This window comes from Bidens hawaiensis, unplaced genomic scaffold, assembly GCF_021521415.1.
Source record: "Bidens hawaiensis isolate Kalapana, Puna unplaced genomic scaffold, B.hawaiensis_p1.1 tig00012467_1, whole genome shotgun sequence".
Lineage (NCBI taxonomy): Eukaryota > Viridiplantae > Streptophyta > Magnoliopsida > Asterales > Asteraceae > Bidens > Bidens hawaiensis.
The window spans coordinates 342,913-366,539 of NW_027492017.1; the positions used below are offsets into that span (position 1 = coordinate 342,913).

Genomic DNA, 23,627 nt, shown 5'->3' on the forward strand with positions numbered 1-23,627 from the left:
GCTTGAAACAACCAATAACCAAAATCAAAACCCACCTCCTTTAATCATATCAACTACTTATATAATATAACAACCTCTCATGCTTTGACTTTGACCTTATCAAATTCAATTCATCATCATCATCAAACAATGGAACACGAACAATCAAATTCAATTTCAAATTCACTGCTGCTGGAGGATTTCGGCCAGAAGGTAGATCTAACCAGGCGAATCCGCGAGGTGTTATTGAATTATCCCGAAGGCACAACAGTATTAAAAGAGCTGATACAGAATGCGGACGACGCTGGCGCTACTAAGGTCCGCCTGTGTCTGGACCGGCGGACGCACTCGACGGACTCGTTGTTGTCGCCGAAGCTCGCGCAGTGGCAAGGACCGGCGTTACTGGCGTATAATAATGCCGTGTTTACTGAAGGTGATTTCGCCAGTATTTCTAGGGTTGGTGGAAGTGGTAAGCAGAGTGAGGCGTGGAAGACTGGTCGATTCGGGTGAGCTTTCGGTTTCGGTTACGGCTAATAAGTTGATGTAGTTTATTTGGATAGGTTAATTATTAAATATTATTATTATTATTATTATTTGTTATGTGATAGTGTTAAGCTTAAAAATTAGGATTATTATTATTATTATTTGTTATGTGATTGCTAATAGTTGAATGAAGTGAAATGATGCTGAGCTAGAAAATTAGGATTATGGTTATATTTATTATTATTATTATTATTATTATGTTATTGATAATAGTTGAATGACGTGAAATGATGTTGAGCTAGAAAATTAGGATTGTTTGATGAAGTGATGGTATTGAAGAATTAGTTCATGTTGACAAATTGAATTAGGATGAATTAGTTGCTCTTTTGAAGGTTTTGTTAGTGGCTAAAAGACATCTGCTTGTGGGAGTGTTATGGATGTTACATTGCTAGAGTAGGTTACAATGTTACATGAATAAGATAAAGGTAATGGACTTTCATGGGAGTGTTATGGATGTTGATTATTATTAATATTTGTTATTATTGTTGTTTGTTATGTGATTGCTGTGTTGTGGTGTTATGTGTTTACTTTGTGTTTGATTAATGAAGTGGAATGATGTTGAGCTAAAATAATAGGGTTGTTTGACGGAGAGATACTTTATGACGAAACGTCTAGCCCTAGTATTTACTACATAACCAAATTAGGAATTCGTTGATTATTTTTTTCGTCTCTTAGATTCTATTGGTTGTCATCTTACTAGAAAGTTAATTACAAGAACAAGATGTTAAGAATGTATATTTTAGTGTACTTGTTTTGAAATGTCTAATTATGGTTTTTTAAGTTATAATCTGCAACAAGCAATATTGTCTTAACATATATGCTCGTTTATGCTAAATTTAATTGTTTATTACTAAATCTGTAACTGTTTGTTTGTTAGGGTTGGCTTCAATTCGGTCTACCATCTGACTGATTTGCCATCTTTCGTGAGTGACAAATATGTAGTCCTGTTTGATCCTCAAGGTGATTACCTTCCAAATGTTTCAACTTCAAACCCCGGAAAAAGAATCGAATATGTCACTTCATCAGCCATCACTAAATCCCGAGACCAACTTACTCCATACATCGCCTTCGGTTGCAACATGGAGACTTGTTTTCCAGGAACCATATTCAGATTCCCTTTAAGGAATAAAGAGCAAGCATCAACCAGTAAACTGTCAAAGCAAGCTTATTTACCGGATGACATTTCTTCAATGTTTAATGATCTATTCGAAGAAGGCGTTTTCACGCTTCTGTTTCTGAAAAGTGTGGTTTCTATTGAAATGTATGTATGGGATACTGATATGCCTGAACCTAGAAAAACTTATTCTTGCTCTATCAGTTTAGCTGATAAAGATACTGTTTGGCATCGCCAAGCACTTCTTAGATTATCCAAAAATATGGGTTTTTCAGATAATAAAACAGATGGATTTTTGCTGGATTTCTTGAGTGAAAATGCAAATGGAGATCAGTCTCAAAAGAGGGTGGATACATTTTATATAGTGCAGACTATGGCTGCAGCATCCAGCAGCATTGGTTCTTTTGCTGCAAAATTGTCTAAAGACCATGACATTCATCTACTACCTTGGGCAGCTGTAGCAGCATGCATCTCAGACAATTCTTCCAGAGTAATATTTACTTTATACTATTGTAACATTTTATATGATGGTATCACAGAAGGAATTAAATGAAATGAAAACTATAGCGTGACTGAATGTTTATTTATGCTAATCTGTAATACCATAAATCTTTAAAAAAATGTTCAAACTTTAGTGAAGTTATTTTAATCTTTTTCTGTCTAACAGGATGATCTTCTTAAAGATGGTCGGGCATTTTGTTTCCTCCCTTTGCCAGTAAAGACTGGAATGGCTGTGCAAGTCAATGGATACTTTGAGGTGTCATCAAACCGACGTGGCATTTGGTATGGTGCTGATATGGACAGAAGTGGAAGAATAAGGTCTCTCTGGAACAGGCGTCTATTAGAAGATGTGGTTGCTTCTTCTTTCGTTAATTTACTGCTTCAAGTCCAACCGATCCTGGGTCCCACCAACTCATATTATTCTTTATGGCCTACTGGCTCGTTTGAGGAGCCATGGAACATTTTAGTCGAGCAAATTTATAAAAACATTAGTGATAGTCCAGTTTTGCATTCAGATCTTGATGGAGGAAGGTGGGTCCCGCTAGCAGAGGCTTTTCTTCATGATAATGAGTTCTCTAAAAGTAAGGACCTCAGTACAGCTCTTGTCCAGCTAGGATTACCTGTTGTAAATTTGCCTATCCCCTTGCGGGATATGCTTTTGAAATTTGCATCTAGTGTGCGGTTAAAAGTTGTCACTCCTGATTCAGTACGGAATCTTTTAAGGAAATCAAAAGCTGTTAACAGTTTAAGTAGATCTTTGAAGCTTGTATTGTTGGAGTATTGTCTTGAAGATTTGACTGATGATGATGTTGTTACAAATGCATATGATCTGCCTTTGGTTCCTTTAGCAAATGGTGAGTTTGGATCATTCTTTGATGCTTCAAAAGGGGTATCTTATTTTATCTGCAGTGAATTGGAATATATGCTCTTACAAAAGGTACCCGATAGATTAATTGATCAAAATACACCTCAGAATATGTTAAGCAGGCTTGAATCTATTGCCAAGATCCCGTCCACAAACGTCTTCGTGTTTGATGTTGGTTTCCTTTTACAATTGTTCACTAGAGTGGTACCTGCTGATTGGAAGTATAAAACCGCGGTTTTGTGGGATCCAGAATCAAATTATAATCATCCTAGTAAAGCATGGTTCCAATTGTTCTGGAAGTATCTTGGTGGTAATTGTAAAAGTCTGTCCATTTTTGGTGATTTTCCTATTTTGCCCTCAGTTTCTGGTTACCTCTATAGACCATCCCGTCAACTGAAACTGTTAAACGTTGATACATTGTCTGACAAGATGCAGGGCGTTCTTCAGAAAGTGGGGTGTAGGATACTTGACACAAAGCATGGCGTTGATCACCCGGATTTGGTCAACTATATACTTGATGCTGACGGTGCAGGTGTTTTGAAGTCAATTTTTGACGTCGTTTCTTCTAATGATGACATCAAAGAAGTTTTTCTTCATACCCTAGAAGCTTCTGAGAGGGATGAGCTTCGTGTGTTTTTTCTTGATCCAAAATGGTATATTGGAAACATTATGTCCGATTTTGATAAACGATCATGTATTCGACTTCCAATCTTTAGAATTTATGACGAGGAATCTGTTGAAAATATCTATTACTCTAAATTAGAAGACGAGAAGTTTTTGCCCCCATTTGAGTGTCATGAATCCTTACTTTGTGGTGATTTTATAAAAACTTCATCTGGTACAGAAGATGAAATTTTAAGTAAATATTATGGTATCGAGCGCATGGGCAAGGCCAGATTTTATAAGCAATACGCGTTTAACAAAGTTAAAAATTTGCCACCCGAGTTTCGTGACATCATCATGATGTCAGTTTTGCAGGAGTTACCATATTTGTCAGCAGAAGACCCGACTTTCAGGGGACAGCTGGCAAATTTGGAATTTGTCCCATGCGCCAGTGGTTTGTTGAAGAGCCCAACACAGCTTTATGATCCTAGAAATGAAGAGTTATACGCACTATTGGAAGATTCTGATAGTTTTCCAGCTGGCGTTTTTGAAGAATCTAGCAGTTTAGACATCTTACATGGTTTGGGTTTAAGGACTTATGTGTCTCCTGATGCTATCATACAAAGTGCTCGACAAGTTGAACGGTTAATGCACAGTGATCCACAACGGGCCCATTTTAGAGGGAAGGTGCTTCTTTCTTATCTAGAAGTAAACGCCTTAAAATGGGTACCTGATTTTCTTAATGATCAGGGAACAATGAACCGGATGTTTTCACGCGCTGCAAGTGCGTTTAGGGCACGCAATCTCAAATCTGATTTGGAAAAGTTCTGGAATGATCTAAGGTTAATTTCATGGTGCCCGGTGCTCGTTTCATCTCCATTTCAATCATTACCATGGCCTGTTGTGTCATCAGTGGTTGCACCACCAAAGCTCGTGAGACTTTACTCAGATTTATGGCTTGTTTCCGCCAGCATGCGGATATTGGATGGTGATTGTTCTTCAACATCACTATCTCATTGCCTCGGGTGGTCATTACCGCCAGGTGGCAGTGTTATTGCCGCCCAACTTCTTGAACTTGGAAAGAATAGTGAGACTGTAACAGATCCTGAGCTTCGCCAGGAGTTAGCTTTAGCAATGCCTAGAATATACTCCATTCTTATCCACATGTTAAATTCAGATGAGATGGATATTGTGAAGGCAGTTCTAGAAGGTTCTAGATGGATTTGGGTAGGAGATGGATTTGCGACACCAGAAGAAGTTGTCATCAACGGTTCTCTGCATTTAGCTCCTTATATACGTGTCATACCTGTAGATTTAGCAGTTTTTAAGGATTTGTTTCTCGAGCTCGGGATCCGGGAGTTTTTGAAACCCTCAGATTATGCTAAAATTTTATGCAGAATGTCTACTATTAAAGGGTCAGCTCCTTTGAATTCAGAGGAGCTAAGGGCAGCTTTACTACTTGCACAACATCTGGCTGAAGTCCAATTGTACGAAGAGCAAGTTAAGATTTTCTTACCAGATGTTTCATGCATTTTAGTTGATGCTACCGATTTAGTTTATAATGATGCTCCATGGTTACTTGGTTCAGAAACTGATGCATCTAATGTGGCCATAAATGTTAAAAAAACTGTGCAAAAGTACGTGCATGGTAACATTTCAAATGATGTGGCGGAAAAGCTTGGTGTTCATTCACTTCGCAGAATGTTACTAGCCGAGAGTGCGGATTCAATGAATGTGAGTTTATCTGGAGCTGCAGAAGCGTTCGGTCAACATGAAGCTTTGACCACCAGACTTAGACATATTCTTGAGATGTATGCAGACGGGCCCGGCGCACTTTTTGAGCTTGTGCAAAATGCTGAAGATGCTAAAGCTACTGAGGTGGCTTTTCTTTTGGATAACACTCATTATGGGACTTCATCTGTTTTATCCCCGGAAATGGCAGATTGGCAGGGGCCTGCTTTGTACTGTTTCAATAACTCGGTTTTCAGTCCACAAGATTTATATGCAATTTCTCGAATTGGTCAAGAAAGTAAACTCGAGAAACCGTTTGCGATTGGAAGATTCGGTTTAGGGTTTAATTGTGTTTACCATTTTACAGACATACCCACGTTTGTTTCTGGGGAGAATATCGTGTTATTTGATCCTCACGCGTGCAATTTACCGGGAATCTCACCTTCTCATCCTGGATTACGGATTAAATTTGCTGGCAGGAAGATTTTAGAACAATTTCCTGATCAGTTTTCTCCATTTCTTCACTTTGGTTGTAACATGCAACAATCATTTCCGGGTACACTCTTTCGATTCCCTTTAAGAAATGCTAAAGTTGCTTCAAAAAGTCAAATAAAAAAGGAAGCATACTCACCTCAAGATGTGACATTACTCTTATCATCATTTGCTGATGTCGTTTCGGAAACACTGCTTTTTTTACGCAATGTGAAAACCATATCCATTTACACAAAAGACGGGGTCGGTAGTGAGATGCAGTTGCTTCATCAAGTCCACAAGCAACATATTGGTGAACCTGGAGCTGAAAGCGCCACATTTCAGCTTATGGTAAATCATATGTATGAAAACCGAGGAGGATCAGATAAAAATCATTTCTTTGACAAATTGAGAAGAAACAATGAAGTGGGTCTCCCATGGAAAAGTCAAAAACTTTTGTTGACCGAGAAAAGATCCTCTGAAGAAAAGTCAGATATTTGGTTGACCAGTGAATGCTTTGATGGTCAACACGGTAAACGAACCTCTGAAGCTAAAGACAGCAAATCTCATAAGTTTATTCCATGGGCTTGCGTGGCATCATGTTTAAGAACTATGGAAGCTGAAAGGAATTTTGTGGGTAAGGCGTTCTGTTTTCTTCCGCTTCCAGTAAGTACGGGTCTTCCGGTGCATGTTAATGCGTATTTTGAATTATCATCTAACCGAAGGGATATATGGTTTGGAAATGACATGGCGGGTGGTGGGAAAAAAAGGTCAGAATGGAACATGTACCTTCTAGAAGAAGTTGCTGCACCGGCTTATGGTCACTTGCTTGAAAAACTCACAATGGAAACCGAGTATTCTGATTCATTCTATTCTTTCTGGCCCACAACCGCCACATCAGGCCCATGGGCTTCAATGATGCAGAACCTTTATAGCTTCATTGCTGATTCTGGTCTTCGTGTATTGTTTACTAAAGCAAGAGGTGGTCAATGGATATCAACCAAACAAGCCATTTTCCCTGATTTTAGTTTTGAGAATGCAAGTGATCTTATCGATGCATTATCTGATGCGGGTTTGCCAATGACAACGATCCCGAAACCTCACGTCGAAAAGTTTATGGAATTTTGTCCGTCTTTGCATTTTCTCACACCTCAGTTGCTAAGAACGTTGTTGGTTCGTCGGAAACGGGAGTTCCGTGACCGGAATGGACTGTTGTTGGCACTCGAGTATTGCTTGCTTGATTTAAAAAACCCGATTGATCCTGATAGTTTATATGGGTTACCACTTTTGCCTCTTTCGAATGGTTCGTTCACGGTTTTTGAGAAACGAGGGTTGAGTGATAGAGTTTATGTAGCTCGTGGAGATGCGTATAATCTTTTAAAGGATTCTTTTGCGAACCAACTTGTGGATTCTGAAATTTCTGATACCATTTATGGGAAGTTATGTGATATGGCTCGAAGTGAATTGTTCAACGCTTCATTTCTGAATTGTTATTTGCTTGAAAAGCTGTTTCTGAGATTACTTCCAGCAGAATGGATGCATGCGAAGCAGGTGACGTGGATTCCTGGTCAACAAGGTCAACCGACTTTGGAATGGATGAGGCTCTTATGGAGTTATTTAAATTCAAATTGTGATGATCTTTCTGTGTTTTCTAAGTGGCCAATTTTACCCATTGGAAACGATCATCTTTTGCAACTTGTTGAGAATTCATATGTGATTGAAGATGACGGATGGAGTGAGAATATGTCGTCATTGTTGCTGAAAACTGGTTGCTTATTATTAAGGCATGATCTTCAATTAGAGCATCCACATTTAAATATGTATGTGCAGTCTCCAACAGCAAGTGGCATTCTAAATGCATTATTAGCAATTGCTTGTGAACCAGAGAAAATAGAACAGCTTTTTGTCTATGCGTCAGAGGGTGAGCTACATGAGCTTAGGAGTTTCATTCTTCAATCCAAGTGGTTTTCTGGAGACTTACTGGATGAATCCCATATTAATATTATTAAAAGAATTCCCATGTTTGAGTCCTTTAGAAGTAGAAAGCTGGTTTCACTAACCAAGCCTACTAAATGGCTTAAACCAGAAGGTATCCTTGAGGATCTTTTGGATGATGACTTCATTCGTGTTGAATCGGAGAAAGATAGAAAATTATTGAAAAAGTATATGGATATCCAGGAACCTTCTCGAGGGCAGTTTTATAGAAGTTATGTATTCAACCGCATGCCAGAACTTGTCTCTCAGCAAAGTGTTCTCACAAATATTCTTGATGAAATCCGTGTTTTGATCAAGGAAGACAGCTTCTTCAAGAAAGAACTCATGATGACACCCTTTGTCCTCACAAATGGTGGATCTTTGCAAGAACCACATATGTATGTCCTTAACACCTTTCCTTACATGGTTTACTGTTTGGTTTTTGATTATTTGCAAATTGGATTTTAATAGTCCAAACTATTACCTATTGACCAACAATAAGCCCGGTAACATAATCATCAAAGATTTACACTTGATTTCCACTCAATTTTGCTCACAACGATGATTAGAACGAGATGAGGAAGTATATAAGTGAAATTGAGTTTAAATCCATGATAATTATGCTACTGGGAATCTGGGATTGTTCACGCGCCATTGGTTAAATTGCCAGTAATTATTAGCCAATGAATCATAGTTTGTGTAAATGGATATCAGTTAACATATTATAAACAGAGATTAGAACAGAGAATTGGGAGGAGTAGACTTTATTTCACACTTTGAACTATAACATTCATTACATATTTATACTAGATGAAAACTAATATAATACTATACAAGTTGTAACGTTTCGGAGACACTTGCAGGGATAACTTGCTGCTATACTCTATTATTTAATCTTGCAGAGATAACTTGCTGCTATACTCTATTATCCAAATTGGTCAATTGTTTTATATTATGCTATCTAACAGTTTGCATTATTGTAACCCAATTTGCCTTAATTATATTCGTGTGCTTGTGTGTGTGTATGTGTTATGTACATGATATGTCTTTTTTTTACAGGCTATATGATCCTCGTGTACCCGAGCTACAAAACTTTCTGCACAAGGAGCTGTTTCCTTCTGAAAAGTTTACCGATCCAGAAACTCTGGAGATGTTAGTTTCCCTTGGGTTAAGGCAAACCCTAGGTATTAAGGGTTTGCTCGACTCTGCCAGGTCAGTGTCTATGTGGCATGATGCAATGGATCCAGATGCTGTTGTAAGCGCAAAGAGATTACTTGGTTGTTTAGATGCATTGGCCTTCAAGCTCTCAAAAGAGGAAGTGGAATTCAGTTTAAATGAATTTGGGACTGCAGGGGAAAGTGACATCAGCTTGCCAGATTATTATACAGATAACCTGCTTGATCAAATGCCTGGTGAAGAGTTTTGGTCTGAACTGAGAACCATCCGTTGGTGTCCTGTTAATGTGGACTCGCCTTTTCCAGGACTTCCATGGTTATCATCGCCTCAAGAAATTGCTGCACCAGATGCTGTTAGACCCAAATCACAGATGTGGCTCAGTTCATCCATGATGCACATACTGGATGGTGAATGTAAGTCAGTGTATGCGCAACGTATGCTTGGATGGACAGAGCAGTTACCTATAAACATTTTGTCTATTCAACTAGTTGCTCTATCAAATTCCTATACACAACTCAAGAAGAACTCAGATTTGGATTCAGAGTTTGAAGTTTCTTTACAGGAGCATATGCCCGTTCTTTATTCAAATCTGCAAGAATATGTTGGAACTGATGAGTTTGAGCTTCTTAAAGCTTCCCTCAATGGAGTTAATTGGGTTTGGATTGGAGATGATTTTGTAACCGTTGAAGCTCTTGCATTCGACTCACCTGTAAAATATAGTCCATATTTATACGTTGTTCCATCTGAATTATCGGTTTTTAGAGATTTGCTTCTGGCTCTGGGAGTTAGGCTTAATTTTAGTGTTTCTGACTATGCTAATGTTCTTCAACGGTTACAAGACGATGTTAGAGGGTCACCACTCTCAGAAGACCAGTTGAGTTTTGTCCTTTGTGTTCTAGAGGCTGTTGCAGAGTGTCAGTTAGATAAAGGAAAGCTTGAATCGTCTAGTAGTCCATTATTGGTCCCTGATTTTCAAGGAGTTCTTATGCCTTCACGGAATGTTATGTATAATGATGCACCTTGGTTGGACAATAATACCCTTCTGGGAAAACGCATCATACATTCTAGTATCAGTAATGATCTGGCAAACAGGCTCGGGATTCAATCTCTTCGGTCCATGTCTTTAGCCAGTGAGGAAATGACAAAAGATTTACCATGCATGGACTATGCCAAAATTTGTGAACTTCTTGAGTTGTATGGAGGCAAGGATTTCCTTTTATTTGATCTTATTGAGCTCGCAGATTGCTGTAAAGCCAGAAAGCTGCACATAATATTTGACAAGCGTGAACATCCATGCCAATCGTTGCTGCAGCATAATTTAGGTATGGACTGATCAAATTTCCGTGAATTATTACTTTATATCCAGTTGAAATGAACTTTATGCTTTGTGAAGGGCTAATCGCATATTAGTCAAACCGTCAAAAGTGTTGCAAATTTTCATCTAAAGTGTTGCATATTTCTGAAGTAAATGTTTTTGAGTTTTATAATGAATGTTTACCTTATGATTATGCTGCTTTACAGGAGATTTTCAAGGACCTGCACTAGTTGCTGTTCTTGAAGGAGCCAGTTTGAGTAGGGAAGAAATATCAAGCCTCCAATTTCTTCCTCCTTGGGGTTTACGGGGTGACATGCTTAATTATGGGTTAGGGTTGATGAGCTGTTATTCTGTAACTGATGTTCCTTCAGTTGTATCTGGTGGGTATTTGTATATGTTTGATCCTCGTGGTATGGCTTTTGCTCTTCCTTCAAGTCGTTCTCCTGCTGCGAAGATGTTTACTTTAGCAGGTATTGGCATATTCTGTTACTTATTTGAAAATTTTATTATGCTTCATCTACTTAGGCTAGTTTATAATCTGTTCCTCTATTTATTAATGTTTATCTATATTATTGCTTAACTGCAGGCACCAATTTGACTGAACGATTCCGTGATCAGTTTAGTCCTCTGTTTGTTGGTCAAAAAGTTCCATGGTCAAATGATTCTACCGTTATACGAATGCCTATTTCCTCGAAGTTCATTGAAGACGGGGCTGAATCTGGATGGACAGAAATAACAAAAATATTTGAAAATTTTATGAAACATGCATCTAGAACCCTTGTATTTCTGAAGTCAGTTTCAGAGGTAATAATTTCTTGTACATTACTGTAATGTGTTTTATTAGTAATTGTAGTTGTACTTGACAAATTATGCCTTTGTTGTAATTTTGTACAAATTCAGGTGTCATTGTCAACATGGGAGGAAAAAGAGCCACAACCTTCACAAGATTTTCTGATATACGTGGATCCATCACATGCTGCATTAAGGAATCCATTCTCAGAAAAGAAATGGAAGAAGTTTCACTTATCAAATCTATTTGGTACATCAAGTTCTGCAGTCAGGGTGCATGCTTTAGATATAAATTTGCACCAAAAGGGATCAATGGTTGTGGACTGTTGGCTCGTTGTACTTTACTTGGGTTCTGGTCAAACAAGAAACATGGCTCTCGATAGGTACTAAATATTAACGTTCCATTTGTCAGTTCTGCACACATTTTCAACAATTACTTACATCATTTTTAATTCCAGGCGATACCTTGCTTACAACCTGACACCTGCTGCTGGTGTGGCTGTACACATTTTAAGAAATGGACATCTGGCTGACGTCCCTACAACCCGTTCCATCATGTCTCCACTTCCTTTATCTGACTGTATCAGCATGCCGGTTGCTATTCTTGGTTGTTTCCTCGCGCGTTACAATCGAGGCCGTTACATTTTTATGTACCAAGATGATGAATCTTTATCTCGAGCACAACCAGATGCAGGAAACCAGTTAAAAGAAGCATGGAATCGAGAACTAATGACCTGTGTGCAGGATTCATACGTAAGGGTAGTTTTGGAAATGTTTAAGATAAGAAGGGACCCTTCATCTTCAACACTCGACTCACGAGCAGCTCATTCAATTCACATGGCTTTGAATGCGTGTGGTAACCAGATATATTCCTTTTGGCCCACATCTACCGGGAAGTTGATATTTCATGATAACGAAGATGCATTTAATGATAACGAAGATGCTCGTGATTTAGTAATGACAGGAACCCTTAAAGCTGATTGGTACTGTTTGGTTGACCAAGTCATAAAGCCATTCTATTATCGTCTTGTTGACCTTCCTGTTTGGCAGTTATATTCTGGTAATATAGTCAAAGCTGAAGAGGGCATGTTTCTTTCACAACCTGGAAGTAGAATTGGTGGAAATGTGCTTCCCGCTACAGTTTGTGCATTTGTTAAAGAACATTATCAAGTATTTTCAGTACCCTGGGAATTAATGTCTGAAATTCAGTCAATCGGGTTCCGTATACGAGAAATTAAACCGAAAATGGTCCGTGACCATCTTAGACTTTCTCCAACTTCAATCAATATTCCATCGATTGATACTTATGTGGACGTTCTAGAATATTGTTTATCAGATATTCAGCTTCTAGAACCATCTAATGATGACGGGCCAAGTACGTTTAATGGTGACGGCCCCAGTCCGCCAGAGCCCAGTGGGCACTACAGGTTAACGACTTTGAATTCACCACCGGGTCAAGGAGACCCAATAGAAATGGTGGCGAGTTTAAGTAGGGCTCTGTTTGACTTTGGGCGGGGGGTTGTTGAAGACATTGGTCGGGGCGGCAGTTCGTTAAACGAAAGGTACAACTTCCCAGGACCTAGTTTTGATGCTCGAACCAGAGGTCCAGACCGCTATCTTTTAAAAGTAGCCAATGAGCTTAAAGGCTTACCGTGTCCCACTGCATCAAGTCATCTTACTAAACTCGGGTTGACCGAACTTTGGGTAGGAAATGAGCAGCAGCAATCACTTATGACCCCTTTGGCTTCAATGTTTATCCATCCACATATATTAGAGAGACCGATTTTGGCACGAATATTTACTGATGATGATTTGATACCATTATTGAAGCTGCATATTTTTTCTCCACGTTTGCTTGCTGATCACATGAGTTCACTTTTTCATGAAAATTGGGTGAACCATGTTATGAACTCGAGTCCAGCCCCTTGGTTCTCATGGGAAAATAACGCAAGTTCGGTTCGTGAAGGTGGGCCCTCTCGGAACTGGGTGAAACTCTTTTGGAAAAGCTTCGGTGGGTCCCAAGATCTACCACTCTTCTCTGATTGGCCGATAGCTCCTGCCTTTCTTGGTAGACCCATTTTATGCCGTGTAAAGTATCGCAAGCTTATATTCATTCCGCCTATTTTGCCAGATTCCGACTCGGAAAATGCTGTTATCAATTGGGGTCTTGAAGATGATGACGTGGCGTTTTTGGATTCCTCACCTGAAGAGGTTCGGCCTTATATGTTAGCCTTCAAAGTTACTGATAAAAAGTACCCGTGGCTGTACTCATTGCTTAACCAATGCAACATACCAATAGTTAATCACACTTTCATGGACTGTGTTCCTTCACTTAACTTTTTTCCAGCTATCGGTCAATCATTGGGTCAAACCATAGCCGCCAAACTCGTTGCTGCTAAACACTCTGGTTATTTACCTGAATTGACCTCGTTTCTAGCATCAGACTGTGATCAATTGTTCTCACTTTTGGCTTCTGATTTCTCATCCAACGGCTCTGATTACACAAGACAAGATCTCGAAGTGTTGCGTGATTTACCGATTTACAAAACTGTTACCGGAACTTACAAAAAGTTGAACATCCAGGAAACATGTATGATTGCTTCAAACACTTTCCTAAAACCATATAACGATCAATGCCTGTTTTACGGGCCAGAGTCGGTTGAGAGTCAACTGGTCAAAGCACTTGGAGTCACCGATTTGCAAGATAAACAAATACTGGTTAGGTTTTCATTGCCTGAATTTGAAAATAAGTCTCAATCAGAACAAGAGGATGTATTAATATACCTCTACATGAATTGGGAAGATCTTCAACAAGAATCTTCAGTCATTGAAACGTTAAAAGATACCAAATTTGTAAAAAGTGCTGATGAGCAATCTGGAGATTTATACAAACCAAAAGACTTGTTTGATCCTGGTGATTCACTATTAGCATCGGTTTTTACTGGTGAGCTTCAAAAGTTTCCTGGTGAGAGGTTTGTTTCAGATGGATGGCTTAGCATATTAAGAAAAGCGGGTCTTCAAAACACTGGTGATCCGGATATTGTTCTTGAATGTGCTAGAAGAGTCGAGTTTCTCGGGGCTGAAAGTATGAAACCTAAATCTTCAGGGTTTGTTGATGATTTTGAAGACGATTTTTCAAACACGAGAACTGAAGTTCCTGTAGGGATTTGGTCATTAGCTGAGACTCTTATCAGTGCAATATTTGCAAATTTTGCTGTTCTTTATAGCAATAACTTTTGTAATACTCTTGGCAAGATTGCATGTGTTCCTGCTGAAAAAGGATTTCCATCTGTAAGTGGAAAGAAAGGAGGTAAAAGAGCACTTTGTTCTTATAGCGAAGCCATTTTGTTGAAGGATTGGCCACTTGCATGGAGCTCTGCTCCAATTCTTTCCAAACAAAGTATGGTCCCACCTGAGTATTCGTGGGGCCCTCTTCAATTAAGGAGCCCTCCTCCTTTTGGTATAGTTTTAAAGCACCTGCAGGTACGAATTAAGCTCTTTTTTTTCTTAATATTAACTGTATTTGAAGCCACTCAAAACCGGTTTGCTAAAAGCTCGAATCGAGCGGAGCTTAAGCGAGCTTGAGCATACTAATAAGCTTGTTTAATAAATGGGCCCGAGCTTCACTTATCGAGCTGGCTCGCAATTCCAAACTAGTCTATTATTTATATGATTTTTATTTAATATACTAAATATATATTATGTTATATATAAGAATTACAATTAAAGAATATATAAAAAGATAAAAAGTAATTATAAATTAACTAATAAATAATAAATGAGCTGAGCTTGAGCTCTGGTGAGGTAAACGAGAGGAGCTTGAGCCTAGACGAGTCCGGGCTTCGCTTGTCTCGTATACACACTTAACAAAGCCAACCCGTTTTGAAGTATTAGCTTCATATACCACATTTAAATGTAGCGAGAATCAGAATATTGACCAACCTACTTGATATACCACCTTTAAATGTAGTGAGGATCAGAATATTAACAAACCTAATGATGATTGCAGGCCATTGGAAGAAATTTTGGTGAGGACACTTTGGCTCATTGGCCTAACGAGTCAGGATTGAAATCTGTTGAGGAAACATCTTTTGAGATTTTCAAATACTTGGACAAAATTTGGGGCACACTATCTTCCTCAGGTAATTTTAATTTCCCTTCTTTTCAGTTACATAGTTTTTGCTTATTGAACAACCAATATATTATATTCTCTTTATCTTTTTATTCCCAGATATATCAGAGTTGAAACAAGTAGCATTCATCCCCGCTGCTAACGGGACCCGTTTAGTTACTTCAAGCTCTCTTTTTGCCCGCTTGACTATAAACCTTTCACCATTTGCATTTGAACTTCCTTCACTCTACCTGCCATTTGTCAAGATTCTTAAAGAACTAGGGCTCCAGGACACATTGTCTATTTCTAGTGCAATGATTATTCTTTCAAATCTTCAAAAATCTTGTGGGTATCAGCGTTTAAATCCTAACGAGCTCCGTGCGGTCATGGAAATTCTACATTTTCTTTGTGATGAGACGCTAGATTCCAAATGGGAATCTGAGTTGATTGTTCCTGATGATGGTTGCAGACTCGTTCATGCAAATGCGTGTGTGTATATTGATCCGTACGGCTCGCGGTATGCAAAGTATATCGATTCATCAAGATTGAGGTTTGTTCATCATGATGTTTCAGAGAGGTTGTGCTCGGCTTTTCACATAAGAAAGCTTTCTGATGTTGTTGTGGAGGTATTAGACATCTTCTTCTTTTACCTTTAGTTATTATCAGCTTTAGGGGTGTTTGGATGTGTACTATAAACAGTTTTTAGGTTGGACAAATTGATTATTTAGGGGTCGGATAATTGGTTTTGGATACTCAGTTTTATAGTTAGGGGGTGTTTGGGGTTCCTTATTTTCACCAACTTATAACTTATAAGCTTTTTGAAAAATAATAAGGTGTTTGGGATTGCTTATATTGTGTGAGGAAAAGTTCCATAAGTTACACTTTTGTAACTTATTAACTTAATGAAAAGTTATAAGGAGGCAAAATAAGGAATCCCAAACACCCCCTTAGTCTATTGAAACGTTACTGATTATTTAAGGAAGCAAGAGAGTTACTTATTTGCCCCTCGCTTTTACTTCATCAAAACAGAACCAAAAAACTGAAAATTCAGTTTTTAGGTTTTTAATAATCGTTCTGTTGTTTGGTTTCTATTTTCCCATTTGGGCTTGAAGTTTTTGGGCCGAACAAGAGATGACTCAATATATGAATTTGGGTCCAAATTTTTTTTTTGTTAAGTATCGATTAGTTTATCATTATACATTTAGGCCTAAATATTTGGGACTGACTTATAAATTTCTTAAGATTCAAAAAATAAAGAAGTGCAATCCATTAAATTCAACAACAGAATCCCCCCCCACCCCCCGGGTTTCTATGGCTTCGGTTTGACTGTAAAAAGTCAGTTCGGTTTTCTTGTTTTTTGGTACATGCAAAACCAAACCGGAAGTTCGGTTTCTAGAATAATAAGACCAAACTGTCGGTTTTGGGTTGCGTGTGGTTATTTTGGTTTTGGTTATTCCTGTTTCATGCACACCCTTATATAATAAATAGCGTTGGTAAAAGGTAGTTTTATAGTTGATACAGGGTAAATTGTCATATTTTGTTATTTTAAAACGCACATCCAAATACCCTGTAAATCTTTTGTTTTCCAATGCCTACCAATAAGTGTGTGAAGTACATATGCAATACGGGCCCAATTTTCCAGATTACCATAGATGTTTGCCCAGTTTTCCTGATTTTATTTGAGTTATAATTTATTTTCCAGGAGCTCGATCGGGAAGAACATCTGCAGACTCTAGAACAAGTCGGGCCGGTTTCATTAACATCCATCAAACAAAAGTTATTAAGCAGTTCATTTCAAGTTGCGGTATCAAACGTTCTGAACACCACACCCACCACGACTTCCGAATCCAAAATTCCTGATTTCCTAACACTACAAAAATCACTCGAATCCATTGCTCAAAAACTACAATTCGTTCAGTCCCTCTACACTCGGTTTTGGCTCATCCCAAGATCCTTAGACATAACCCGTGCATCTAAAGATTCCATTGTCCCAGAATGGGAAAGCCATCCCGGGCCTGGTCACCGAGCCCTCTACTACGTTGACCGGTTGACCACACGAATGCTAATCGCTGAACCGCCAACTTATGTCTCGGTTCTCGACCTTGTGTCAGTTGTCGTGAGCCATGTTTTGGGATCTCCAATCGTGTTACCAATTGGTTCGTTATTTCTTTGTCCGGAAGGCTCTGAAACTGCAGTTGTTAACATCCTTAAACTTACAGCCAATGAGAAGTCGACAGATGGCATAGGTAGTGGAAATGGGTTTCTGGGTCGGGATATTCTTCCACAAGATGCAATGCAAGTGCAACTTCACCCGTTAAGACCGTTCTATAAAGGAGAGATCGTCGCGTGGAGGAATCAAAATGGAGAGAAATTGAAATATGGAAAGATTTTCGAGAATGTGAGACCGTCAGCAGGACAAGCACTTTATAGATTTAGCCTTGAAACGTTTCCCGGGAAAATTGAAGCTGTTCTTTCTTCGCATGTTTTCTCATTTAAAAGTTTATCCATTGGGAACGAATCTTCATCACACGTGATGTCTGATGACGGGGATAATACGGTTGGCAGTATCCATGTTGACCCTGTTGACCAACCTGAAGGGTCTCAAGGAGTGAAGTCAAGAAATCAGGTTTTTATATTATCTTTCTGTTTGCATTTTTTATATTGGATAATACAAAGGTTGTTAATTTTAATAATATCTTGACAGAGACAACCGATTAAAGAACTTGAGCATGGTCGTGTGTCGGCCCATGAGTTGGTTCAAGCGGTTCAAGAGATGCTGTCGGCTGCTGGAATCAGAATGGATACCGAGAAGCAGTCTCTATTGCAAACAACTTTGTCCCTGCAAGAACAACTAAAAGAATCTCACACAGCACTGTTACTCGAGCAGGTTTGTGCATCTTTAACTCTTTATTAAAAAAGCAATATATACATTACCACCACCGCTACCTCTATTGTCGCCTGTAGGCACTAGGGAAGTAAGCGAGTCAAACCGAGCTCGAGCCCGGCTCATTTTGCTTAACAGTAATTAAGCCCGAGCCGTGCTTGATTTGTTAGCTATTTAAAATTTTACATATATCATACAATTTATTTTTTATATATTTATACTTGCAATGATATAAAGCGCACCCTTATTATTATTTAGTTATTAATTATTTATTTTACATATGTCATAGTTGTGCATATAGTTATTTTTAGTTATGTTTTTCATAATTACAACTATAACTGTTTGGCAAAACATAACACCAATGGTCCCTAAAGTGAATGGACATTAACTTGTTCTTTTTGGTACATGTGAAATGTCAAAAATACCCTTAGTTAATTCTTGTTTTTACTTTGTAATTTGTGCAAACGGTTTGTCTAAAGTTGTAATTTTTGGAACTTGGGGATTAAAGATGCAATATGAACAAACCACATGGACCATCTGTGTAATTGACTTCTATTTATATTATGTAATATATATAATTATACAAATACAAATTATTATAATTATATAGATAAGGAAATCCTTTAGCGAGTTAGTCAGTAGCTCATGAATGTCTTCGCTTGTTTACACCTCTAGTAGCTGCCACCACAGCCACCGCCTGTCGCCACTACAAGCAAATATAGAGGCTGAACCCATTTCGATACTTTTTTCCCCTCTAAACGACCCATGTATATAAACAGTTTCAACCCGTTTTGCCAGGCTTACTGATTATTGTTTCACTTGTATCTTATGGAATTTGCAGGAGAAGTCGGAAACAGCAGCAAAAGAAGCTGACACGGCTAAAGCAGCATGGCTATGCAGAATATGTTTGACGAATGAAGTAGATATAACCATTGTGCCATGTGGTCATGTGTTATGTCGTCGATGTTCATCTGCTGTCTCTCGATGCCCGTTTTGTCGGCTACAAGTTTCTAATACCATTAAAATATATCGTCCATGATAGACTTAAAAAGTGCTAAAAGGCTTTTTCTCTCTCTTTTTTTTTCCGAAGACTTTGGACGGCTGGTTTCAATTACAGTCACAAGTATATATAGTTTGTTTATATTCTTTTAGGTGATGATATGATTTTGAATATGTATGCATAGTGAAACTTGTATCATATATAGAAGGTATTGTACAGAAGTTACCCATCGATTTAATCTTAAATTGTATTTCATCAAACACTTTCCTACAGAATGTTTTTTATTTAATCTTCTGAAGCTCATTGTGTGAATCTTGATTTGTGTACATGGTCCAATCAAGTTGGCGCGACTTGGTCGGCTGAGCCTTCTAGTACTCGTATGGTTATTTGGGTTTGATGTTTTATGCCTTTTCCAGTTCAAGGGAGTCGGTGCTGTACGTGTGCGCACCATAGTTATAATTAGTACTCGAATAATTCTCGCGTTTTGCTTGTAATGAACAACGGGTCATGCTAAGAACTTAGATAACCATAATTTCTCCTGAGGAAACCTTCAAGGTTATATGCTCTCCAAACTCTTAAACGAGTATAAGTACTAATTTATAAGTGTAAACAAGCCGAATCTTAACTAGGCTCAAGCTCATCTCCTTTTGACTTGAGAGAGCTCTAATTGGGCTCGTTTATTATTTATTAATTAATGTATGCTTTTACCTATTTTTATACAATTTAAGAAAAACCTTAAACGAGTCTAAGCTCGGCTTGAGCTTGTGTACTACCTTAAACGAGCCAAAATTCGGCTCAAACTTGGTTGTGTAGTGTGAAGTTAACACATGAGGCTCGTTAAGGTTCGACGAGCCTAAACGAACTTCCCATACAACGCATGAACTCGGGCTCGATGTCTAAATGAGCTTTATTTGAGGCTCGGTCTCGGCTCAAGCTCGAAACAGCTTGGCTCATTAGGATCTTTTTATCGATCCGATCTCGAGTAGCCCGGCAATCTCAATTACCCTCATGACCCAAATTTACATATTTGCAAATTTGGTGAAGAATCTAATATATAACAAAGTAAATGTATAGTATCATGCTCTTGAATAGTTTATACTGAATATATACTTGCCCACAAAATAGAAAATATTCTATGATGATTACATGACCTTTCGATAAGGAATTGATGGTTGCTACTCTTTTGTAGTTATTACTAGCAGTCCCAAAGCACCTATTAAAATATACTGCGTACAAAAAAACCGATAAAATTAAATTCAAAATGATATACTCACCAGTAATGCTATCAATGCGATAAAATGATAAAAAAGAAACATGTTTAAATCGAAAGCAAACCTTGATGACGGGCTTTTCTGTCATTATAATTGTCACCCAACCAACGTAAGGCAAAAACCTACAAAAAGTGTCATACACATTTAACTTTTGATACATTTGGTGTTAAATAGACAAGCAATTTAAAGTTAAATTACCCGACGGCTCGTCCCATAATATGTTTCCTTTGCAACCACATTTGGCCTTGAGCATACAGACCTCTATCATCTTTTGGATTGTTGTCTCCTGCAATGACATTATAACCAAATTATTTTAATCAACTCCACTTATTATTTAAAAAAAATGATATTGTTGAATTGATTTACCTTTTGTAAGGACATCAACTTCTCCATCTTCATGTTCATGAACCTGCAGAATTATATATTAGTGATTACACATTACTTTAATAATATCAGAGATGACCCGTTAGTCCATAGTTCAAATGATGAATGCAACATTTGTAACCGCGCAAGATAGACTGAAGTTATGGTTTTAACAATAGCAACAACATTGATTCAAATACAGTTTATTCCAGTTTATTCGAATACAGTTAATTCATGTTCTTGTTCATTCATTTAACTTTAACTGAACATAAACACGAATAGTAATCGGACAAATATTTTTGTTCATGTTCGTTTGTTTAAAAAATACACATGTTCGTGTTCGTTCGTTAAGAATCTAAACACACAGTTCACGAACATAAAGGAACATAAATGAAAATAGCTGAACGTACAATGAACATAAAATTACATAGTTGGTTAACATATTACATATCTAATTATTTTAAAATTTTATAAAATTTACATAGTTAATGAGTTAAACGAACGGGCATAAAAGAACGTAAATAAACGAACGAACAAAACATGTGTTCATGTTCGTTTTATCAAATAAATGAACATAAACGAACTTCCCGCCGAACGGTTCACGAATATTTCACTCAGCGTTCGGTTTGTTTACATGCCTAATCCGATTTGAATATAGAAAAAGCAAAAGAGAAGATAAACGCCTTCTGAAAAGCACATACCTTAATCACTCGATGAACGATTGGAATATCACGTCCCTGCATACAAACAACAAGAGCACAAATAAACAACGGGAAAGTTAATTCATATATCAAAAGATTGTGATGCTAACAAGCATTTAAAAAGCTTGGTAATAACAAAAGAGAAAAACATATTAAGAAGCATACCTTGACATTGAAGACCACGATTTCACCCGCACGAATTGGTTCCTTACTCGTGTGCAAAAATAAAATATCACCCTGCAAGTTATAACTTCAAATATAACTGTCAGTTTAACTAACTATAAAGTAAACGATAATTTAGACGGGTAGCCGTTCACTTGCCCGTTTAAAGCCAGGTTCCATACTTCCAGAGAGCACAACAACGACAGGTAATTCGCTACCAGTAATGCACATCAGTCCTTTCCATATTATTAATGCTGATGTCACAATCATACCTGTAAACATTATCATTTATCAAATGAGCAAGGTTCAATAATACCACCTTTATCCAAAAACTAAGATATATAAAGCCTGCACATAGTCTAAGTTAGGGGTGTAAATTAGACGAACCACTCATGAGCTACTCGAGATCAGCTCGGTAAAACGCGAATGAAGCCGAGCTTAAATGAGCTTGCGCCGGCTCATGAGCCTAACGGAGCTTTTATTTATATAACTATTATTTAAAATATGTATACAATAACTATTATTATATAAAACATATGATAAGAATAATTAACCAATATATATTATTATATATAAAAATCTTAATTATAAATATATGGAAATAATAATAAAATATATATAAATAAACAATTAATTAAATAATAAATGAGTCGAGCTCAAGCTTTAGAAATACAGCTCTAAACAGTCGATCTCGAGCTTGACAAACTACTCACGAGCATACTCAAGCTTCAGAGACACAGTTCTAAACGAGTCAAGCTCAAGCTTAAATACAGCTCTAAACGAGTTGAGTCGAGCTCGAGCTTGGTAAAATACTCCCGAGCTGAGCTCGAGCTTTAGAAATACAGCTCTAAACGAGTCAAGCTCAAGCTCGAGCCCTCTTAAACATACATAATGACTAAAATGGCGCGAATTCGAATACTTATACCGGGATTCTTATAATTCAGTTACGAAGAATCATATTCTAATCGAAATAACACATATTGAGATTGCATTTAACCAGTTAAGTGAATTATCGAGTAATTTAACGATTAAAACATAAAAATGTATGATGATCTAAAAGAGAATCAAGAACCGAGGGTAATGGCTTGAGTGACGAATTGTCTGAACTGCATTGATTTCAACGAATCGATTTGCTTTTCGATCAATCCCATTTTTTTTGGAGTGATTTTGTTTGTTGATTCATTCATTGTTCTGTTAAAGGTAATGAATGTTTTGTGAAAGTTGACTGGTAGGTAATAGACTTTTGACTTTTCAAAAGTTAGTTACAAAATCAGACCGTTGACTACGTGTTTCTAGAAGTCAAGTTTGAACTTTCCTGAGCAAGCAAGCAAGCATTCACATGAGACCCGGTACCGGTAACGGTACCAACCGGATATTTTTGGTAGCCATTCAGTACCGCTTTTAAAGGTTTTCGAGACCTGTAGGTACTTTACCGATTATTTCCCTTTAAACACCGTACTGTACCGGTACAAGAACTCATTTTTGGCGATTTTCGGGATTGGTACGGGTTTGGTACCGAGCTCATCCCTATTCATATGTTATTTTTGTAAGAAAATCCATAAGACTAAGCTTTTTTGCAAATCGACGCATCAGTTGACACATAAAATTTACTTTATTTAAAAATTAAAACATTAGATCTTTACAAACTCTATTATATATATTAAGATAATGTGTGTGTGTGTGTGTGAGAGGGGGTTTAACATGTAAATTTGAACAAGGTTTGTGAAATCCGTGAATTTGGATTTCAAATACAGACACATGCATGCCACAAACCAACTCCACATTGCATCTTGTCTGCCACATTGGAGTTTGTGGATTCGGACTTCCTCCATGAAGAGGCAGGTCCCAGCAGAGCCCAGTTGGACCCGCAAGACTCACCTTGAACAGGGACGTCTGCGCAACGACCAACTGCTCCCGCAGGACCCACCATGCTCAGGGAAAACCTTACGCGCAGTACGCCAGCTGTACCCGCAGGGAAAGCCTCCCAATGGTGAAGTACCCCGCCTGTTCCCACAGTTGCGGATACAAGCCATCAGGGAAGGCTACCCGCACTAACAGCAAAGCTACACGCACA

At 38.0% G+C, this 23,627-nt stretch overlaps 2 protein-coding genes across 2 annotated transcripts; one reads left to right on the forward strand and one right to left on the reverse strand.

The window, feature by feature from the left end:
• LOC143541094 (uncharacterized) lies at positions 1-19,290 on the forward strand. Its single transcript, XM_077034004.1, has 13 exons — positions 1-485; positions 1,400-2,126; positions 2,304-8,179; positions 8,841-10,279; positions 10,479-10,742; positions 10,859-11,076; positions 11,173-11,444; positions 11,520-14,544; positions 15,071-15,203; positions 15,293-15,798; positions 16,875-17,798; positions 17,877-18,059; positions 18,898-19,290. Exons 1-13 carry the CDS (start codon positions 130-132, stop codon positions 19,093-19,095), a joined length of 14,121 nt encoding a protein of 4,706 aa, XP_076890119.1. The 5' UTR covers positions 1-129; the 3' UTR covers positions 19,096-19,290.
• An 829-nt stretch (positions 19,291-20,119) lies between these two features.
• On the reverse strand, positions 20,120-22,704 carry LOC143541078 (uncharacterized). Its single transcript, XM_077033989.1, has 8 exons — positions 22,626-22,704; positions 21,713-21,825; positions 21,557-21,628; positions 21,392-21,427; positions 20,694-20,736; positions 20,526-20,613; positions 20,392-20,449; positions 20,120-20,282 (listed from the first exon to the last, which is right to left on the reverse strand). Exons 1-8 carry the CDS (start codon positions 22,702-22,704, stop codon positions 20,232-20,234), a joined length of 540 nt encoding a protein of 179 aa, XP_076890104.1. The 3' UTR covers positions 20,120-20,231.
• Positions 22,705-23,627: the final 923 nt, after the last annotated feature.

Coding starts and splice junctions, on each gene's coding strand:
- LOC143541094 (XM_077034004.1), top strand. CDS start 130: ATGGAACACGAACAATCAAATTCAATTTCAAATTCACTGCTGCTGGAG. Junction 2,127..2,303: donor TCTCAGACAATTCTTCCAGA/GTAATATTTACT, acceptor TCTGTCTAACAG/GATGATCTTCTTAAAGATGG. Junction 18,060..18,897: donor CAGCACTGTTACTCGAGCAG/GTTTGTGCATCT, acceptor TGGAATTTGCAG/GAGAAGTCGGAAACAGCAGC.
- LOC143541078 (XM_077033989.1), bottom strand. CDS start 22,704: ATGGGATTGATCGAAAAGCAAATCGATTCGTTGAAATCAATGCAGTTC. Junction 20,737..21,391: donor TCGTTCATCGAGTGATTAAG/GTATGTGCTTTT, acceptor ATAATTCTGCAG/GTTCATGAACATGAAGATGG. Junction 20,450..20,525: donor ATTATGGGACGAGCCGTCGG/GTAATTTAACTT, acceptor CACTTTTTGTAG/GTTTTTGCCTTACGTTGGTT.